Genomic DNA, 7,326 nt, shown 5'->3' with positions numbered 1-7,326 from the left:
CAGACTAGAAAGCTGGGAAAACAATATATAGAAAGAAAACGATAGCAAACTGTAGCCTATGAAGATCAAGGATCAAGGCTTCCCCTTCAGTAACTGTCAGCTCCGTTGTCTTCCCCTATACTGTATATCTTTCTGGAATCAGCCAAGGTCGTTCATATGGGAGACGTTCTGCTAAAAAACTGTCTTGAGCACAAAGGCTTCTGCACGTTACAAATGTTGCTGCTGTGCCCCGAAGCAAAGGGCCAGCTGTTAAAGGAGGGGTTGAGAACTTTTGAGCCACCTATCAGCAAAACTTCCACAAAGGTAAGAAGTAGTTGAAGCCACCCGTGTATGCCAGCTACAAGACACTTCTCATTCACACGCCGACGCGATTTCCGTTTTCATGGATCGGTGGACTGAATTTGAACCGTTTCCCTTCATGCCACCCGCTTCATAAGGAAGAAAAAGCTGAGCCAGAATTCAAATGTTGGATTTCTTTCCTTAAACCTTAAAACACAGATCTTATAAAAGCTTTATAAAACGCAACTTCCAGATTTCTTTTTGTTGCTATGTTTTGTTTGGGCTCTTAAGGTCTGAGGTGACTGAGGCAAGAAGAAATTTGGGATGTTAAATAAATAGAAACACATATATACACACACCATCTCTAGGAAATCCTAGCATGGGTTTTAGGAAACAGGATTTGACAAGGGAGGCAGCCATCATTACGATTTGATTGAGAATTGACTGGTGCAAATAAAAATACAAGGTTGCACATGGCCTTCCACCCTTCTGAGGTGGGTAGAATGAGGACCCAGATTGTTGGGGGCAATTGTGCTGATTCTGTAAACCACTTAGAGAGGGTTGTAAAAGCATTACGAAGCGGTATGTAAGTCTAAATGCTTTTGCTATTGCTATTCCTTGATAAATGTTTTTGGAAAGAGTTTTGTGCGGTCAGCTCTTTATTGTTCAAGCCAATGCTTCTTATGCTGCAGCTGGCTGTATATGACTTAATTTATACTTCTGGTGGTGGTAATGGATAAGCTAACCCATATAGGTTCAGCTCATGTTACAGCCAATCTTATGGCATCCTTATAATAGTGAATTTCTTGAACAACTTTCCACTGAATAGGAAATGTTAGGTGTGTTATTGTACATTTTTTTCTCTATGAATGTTTTTTGCTCCTGATTCTGTCATAATTATTTTCCAGTAGAGTAGCCTCTGATGTTTGGAATGATGTACTTTTTGTACCAACATGAGAGCAATAGCGATAGCATTTAGACTTATTTACCGCTTCATAGTGCTTTTACCGTTTTCTAAGCAGTTTATCTAATCAGCATATTGTGTCCAACAATCTGGGCCTCATTTTACCCACCTGGGAAGGATGGAAGGCTGAGTCAACCTTGAGCCTGGTGATTCGAACTGTCAAATTGCAGGCAGCCTGCAGTAATTCCTTCTAGCCATTGCGCCAATGGGGCTTATCCTAGTATTTAATTGTGAATGCTTTGACTAACAATGTTGCGTACAAATTAGTACTTGTAGGGGCAAATTTAATATACATTTAAATTAAAAAATTAAAGCTTGGAAAAGTAATTTGTGGACTGCAGGCTCTTACATAAAACCATTTCTCATTTGCCAGGAAAACTGATTTTTGTATAATGTAAAATTATGTTCCTGAATTTTGGTAGAAACTGTATGTGGATAATATAACATAATATAATCTTAAAATTAGAAACAAGTTAACTAATGGGAAAGTAGTACAAATTTAGGGTTATGAAAGCAATTTAGTTATACTTCCGGATCAAAAGCACTGAGGAACGTCCGTGGTGAAAGGATCAGACAGTGACCTTACATACCCAGCCGGGGTGGGGGTGGGGGATTCCTTTTGTTCACCCCCCCTTTGAACTGCTGGGGTGGCTGGAGCTGGGTCTCAAACATCAGCCTGTTGTTACCTATCATCCCTAGACTTGCAATCCACACTCCTAATTTATACCAATACTTGTTGAAATTGGCTAGTTAATTTTTTAAAACAAATACTTTTATTTTTTGCATTTTAAGTATTTAATAAGTGTATATTCCACCAACTCCCAGCGACTCTGTGCTATTATATCTTAATGATCATATTTTTAATAGCTTATGGCTGCTTCTGAACAGTTGATCTGCTATATTAGGAGACAAAATATATTATATAAATTGCATAAGACCAATTTATAAATAAAAATAAATAAGGATTATAAATCTTATATGAGAATGTACTGATCAGTTTATTAAAATTTCTATGTCCTTTTAAACTGATCTGGGAGGATGGACTTGGCTACTGCTAAAGACTGAATATTGTATTTCTCATTCATTCATATCCGAGTATTGTTCTTCTCCTTCCCTTATTGCTGTCATTTTTTAACCTGCAACTCGCTATAGATGGGCAAAGCTGAATGGTTGCTGAGGTCTTGAACAGCTTGTGCCTATACTGAAGGCAGCCTGCAACTTCCTGATAAATCATAAAACACTAAACAGAGTCCCAAAAACATTTTTATTTTAATGGCTGTGAATTCTGTTCATCCACAGCCGTAATAAGTCCCAAACAATGTTAAATAGTCTGGCAATCTTTCAGAAGGCTGATAAGCACCAACCTTTCTCTCTTTTGACACACTGCGAAAAAGTTAATTTGCAAGGAGCTTTTTGCAAGGTCAAACAGAAAAGTCAGAATGGAGCTGTTACTCCGACCAGAATTGAACCAAGTTGCTTCCTGCAATAAGCACATCTCTTTTATGTCCAATGGGAGGGGACAATCATCTCAAAGTCTTACTCCCAAATGGTCCTTTCCTTCCGTTACTGTTCTTGTCTTCTGGCAGTTCTGTGCATGCGCGCATTGGGAATACACTCCTTGTTCCTCTGCTTCGGTCATGTCAGCCTCTGCAGTCAGCACAGAACTCCCAAATGGCCCGGGCCCATCTCTGGCTCCAACAGCCTTCTCCAGACTCCAGGCCTGGCCCATGTTCCTCCTCAGCCTCCTTGCTTTCTGACTCTACTGCCAGCTCTGTAGGTTGCTGCTGTACTATAACAGGCCCTAACAACTATACCAAACTGGTTCTATATAATTTCCTTTTGATAAATGAAGTAGAGTTCATTAATTCCTATCTGCACCTGCAATCAGAATTTAATTGATTAGAGGAAATGATAGCTAGTCAGAAAAGATACAGTGAACCATTAGACTCTTCTCCTTTTTTAACCATGTTCACAGATTATTATTATTTTCTTTGTCTTCTAGCAATCTAGCCAAGTGATAGGGTTATAGGTATACTAGTGTTGTTATTGTTCTTCATCAATTCACTTCTGGATACCCCGAACAGGAATGTGCCAAATATAAGAAAGGGGTGGGTGTATCACTGGAAATTATGTGTGGTCAGAATTCTTCCTTTCCCAGCATTGTTGTTAGTTGCGAAGTCGTGTCAAATCCATTGCAACTCCATGGATGACGTTCCTCTAGACCTTCTGTTCTCTACCATCCTCTGGAGTCCATTGAAGCTCATGCCTACTGCTTCAGTGACTCCATGCAGCCACTACACTCTGTCGTCCCCTTCTTCTTCTGCCCTCAATCTTTCCCAGCATTTCTCAGAAGTAGGGGAAATTATCGATTGGAGGGTTTCAGTTAACCCTGACTGTTCAGCCAGAACATTTGACTAGCATCCAGAGCAAGGCAATAGAACAGGGATCCCCAATGCCCTGTCCATGGACCAGCACCGGTCTATGGCATGCCAGAATCTGGGCTGCAAAAACAAGCAATCCTAAGAGGTTGCCATAGAGAGAAGGAGGTCAGACAAGAAACAATAGATGGAGAGATTCAACCTGGAAAGGAGAAACTTTCTGATGGTAAGAGCAATCAACCAGTGGAACAGCTTGCCTGTGGAGGTTGTGAGCACTCCAAAACTTGTGACTTTCAATGGGAGTTATTTGTTATATATCTGAAATGATATAGGGACTCTTACTTGAGCAGGGGGTTGTACAAGATGACCTGCAAGATCTCTGCCAACAAACAAACAAACAAACCTGAAGTCTGATCTTCAGGATGTAGGCAGAATACAAAATCACAACTCCTCCAGTCCATGAAAAACCATTCTCCATGAAAGTGGTCCCAAGTACCCAAAAATGTGGGGGTGGGGCACTGCACAAATGCAATTCAAAGTGTTGGTTATGACCTATAAAGCCTTACATGGCTTAGGACCAGATTACTTACGGGACCACCTTCCGCCTCATGTATCCCAGCGGCAGGTTAGGTCCCACAGAGTTGGCAACTCCGTACTACTACTATCACTGAAGATACTATCTAATTTAGTAATGAAGTGTTCAAGAAAACCACCAAGCTCAGAGAGCACTAAGGATGCCACAGTTCAACCCTGAGCTACAAATATTTTCTACCAGTGATAATTACTCTAACCTAGCGGAAGAGCAGGTGGTAATTTCCGGCTCCAGGGAAGCCTTTGGAGTCTGGGGAGGGCAAGACATGAGCCTACTAGGCTCACCAGAAGTTGGCAAACAGGCTGTTTCCGGCCTCCAGGGGGCGGGGGAAGCTGTTTTCACCCTCCCGGGCATTGAATTATGGGTGTTGGCATGCGTGCATGTGTGATAGCGCACGTCCCGCATTTTTGGCACCTGAGGAAAAAAAGGTTCGCCATCTATGCCATAGGGAGAGTAGAAACTGCCAAAGAAATTAGAATAAGAAATAGAGGGGTTTTCCCCCTATTTTTTTCTGTTTCCTTTTCCCTTTTTAAATTTTTGTCTCTTTGTGTTGTATTTCCACACCTCTCCCCAGCAGATTCAAACATGCTAAGATTTACCTTTCCCCGCTCTCTCTGAGATCGGATATGGATGGGAAAAAACCCCAAATACAAAGCAGGATGGGGACTATTAACTACCACACAAAAGCCACGGGAATTAGACCCAAAAGGAAAGGGTATCAAAGTTTGCAGTGGGAAGTTGCTTCCTCGCTTGCCAGGAACGCTTGAGCTGAACCAGTCACTCTCTGCCTTCCTTCAATAAACCGCTTTCCTGCTGGTGGCCTGTCGAGATTATATCTATCACATTTGCAGAGGGTTCACCCCACCCCCAGCCGGGAACGAAGAAAGAATTGTCTTACAAGAACGATACGGTTTTCGTGGAAGGAAAATACCACTTGAATCCACCCGTTGGAGCCTTTTAAAGGGGCCACATTGCGCAAGCCAGTTGAGCGCCAAACTCCCTCCCTTTTCTAACCCGCGTCGTGCTTGGGTGGCAGATCTCGCGACACCTTCGCATCCTTTGTTTTCCCCGCCATCTTGAAAAGATGCGCGCAGAAAACTTCCGGGACGTTGCCGCCTGATGCGCAAGCGCATTCGGCGCGAAGGGTGTGCAGCGAGAGAAGAGGGGGAAACGGGCGAACGAGAGAGAAGAGCCATTTCATGCTGCCTCCGCTGCCGCCGCTACCACAGTCTCTGCAGGATGTATCGTCCCGGTTTTCGGCCGCACGAGCATGATCTCTTCCCGCCGCCCCAAGGAGACCATCACTTCAGGCTCCCGAGCTGGCCGGTCCGGGGCTTCTACCCTCCCGATCACCGAGTGAAGTCGTGGCCGGAGCCCGCGCCGCTCCCGTTCTCCGTCTGCACGGGGCCGCCACCGCTCGTCGTCCGGCTGTCACCGCCTCCGCGTCGCTCGCCCTCCCCACCACCACCACCACCACTCGTGGCCCGGCTGTCGCCTCCGCGTCGTGCGCCCTCCCCTCGTCTCAGCAGCGGGGTACGCTCTCCGGTGGGGGGGGGAGTTGGAGAAGTCCGAGGGGTCCGTATTGTCCGTAGAGCGGCCTCGGCACGGGCGCCCCGCGTCTCCCCTCCCCAAGGGCTCCCGGGGTCGTGTGGTAACGGTTCCTTTACCGGTTGGCTTTCAAGGATCCTCAAGCGTTCGCCCTCAGGGAGCATCCTCGCTTTCCTAGATGTACCCAGGAAACCCGCTTCCCTCCGGCCCAGTTTGCCTAATTCTGTATTTATAGATGGCATCTATCTATTCGAAAGGATAGATATGTATTTTCTTCATAAAAACGAGGCACTAAGTAACTTTTTGTTTAAAAATATCCAACCCCATATCATTGACCTAGAACTATAGATACCACAATGCCATTATGCAGATAATTTCAACTGGAAAGTACAACAGCTCTGAAAAATTTGACTTTATGACCACTTTTCACACTTATGACCTTTGCAGCATCCCCAAATTCTGGTTCTTGACAATCAGCATGCATTTATGTTGATACTTGTCTCCTGGTGTCATATATTTACCATTTGTAACCTCAGTCAGCTTCTGACTAGCAAAGTCAATGGGGTAGACAGATGCACTTAGGGAGAGCATAAGTCACTTAACTTAAGCGATTCGTTTAATAAATCTGGAAAAAAGTCATTAAATGGGAAAAGAACTTAAGGACTGCCTAATGGAAATTTTGCGTTCAATTGTGGTCATAAGTGAGGATTACCAATATGTGGGGACTACTGTGTACAATTCCTGTATGTTAAGGATATTCCAGAATTACAAAATGTATGATGTAGTCACCACCTGGAGTCTTCAACAGTGTGATTATTATTATTATTATTATTATTATTTATTCGATTTGTATGCCGCCCCTCTCCGAAGACTCGGGGCGGCTCACAACATGTAACAACAAATCATAAATAATCCAACAGTTTTTAAAATGTTTAAAGATTTAAAAGACCCCATATACTAACAGACACACACACACGCATACCATATATAAATTAAACATGCCCAGGGGGAGATGTTTCAATTCCCCCATGCCTGACGACAAAGGTGAGATGATGGATGGATTGATGGGTGGGTAGGTAGGTAGGTAGAAATAAATTATACTCCCTATCAAAATGTTAAAACTCCATTGAAACTAGAACGAAATATGTCCTCAAAGAAGAAAATGCTTTTTACACCATGCACTTTTAACCTTTGCCACCAGCAGATGTAATGACCGATGTTTTGAAAGGGTGTTGGCAGATTGATGTAGGATCAGGATTTTAATTATGGTTACAAATAATTTTTAGCTCTTCACTATCTTCAGGATGCTTTTAAATATTGTGGCTGGGAATGTATGTTATGTATGTTTAATTAATATATATCACATAATATCCTATATTGTCTGGATTAATGTGTTGAGAACAGAAAGGTAAAGAATGAGTTTTGATCAGTGGTGGCGAACCTTTTTTTCCTCGGGTGCCGAAAGAGCATATGCGTGTGTTATTGGGCATGCACGAGTGCCCACACCCCATAATTCAATGCCTGGGGAGGGCGAAAACAGCTTTCCCCACCCATCGGAAACCCTC

At 43.4% G+C, this 7,326-nt stretch overlaps 1 protein-coding gene across 1 annotated transcript in view; it reads left to right on the top strand.

Moving 5' to 3' along the window:
• The first annotated feature begins 2,501 nt into the window (after positions 1 to 2,501).
• Positions 2,502 to 7,326, top strand: part of LOC139157422 (zinc finger protein 318-like) — a 39,265-nt gene continuing 34,440 nt past the window's right edge. The window contains exon 1 of the mRNA XM_070734173.1: positions 2,502 to 5,746. Within this exon, the coding sequence (XP_070590274.1) occupies positions 5,333 to 5,746 (414 nt within the window). The 5' untranslated portion in view covers positions 2,502 to 5,332. The remainder of the gene's footprint in view (positions 5,747 to 7,326) is intronic.

The sequence above is a fragment of the Erythrolamprus reginae genome, chromosome 1, assembly GCF_031021105.1.
Source record: "Erythrolamprus reginae isolate rEryReg1 chromosome 1, rEryReg1.hap1, whole genome shotgun sequence".
Classification (NCBI taxonomy): Eukaryota; Metazoa; Chordata; class Lepidosauria; order Squamata; family Dipsadidae; genus Erythrolamprus; species Erythrolamprus reginae.
Note: the sequence above shows the minus strand (reverse complement) of the source record. Positions and strands in the feature narration are given on the sequence as shown.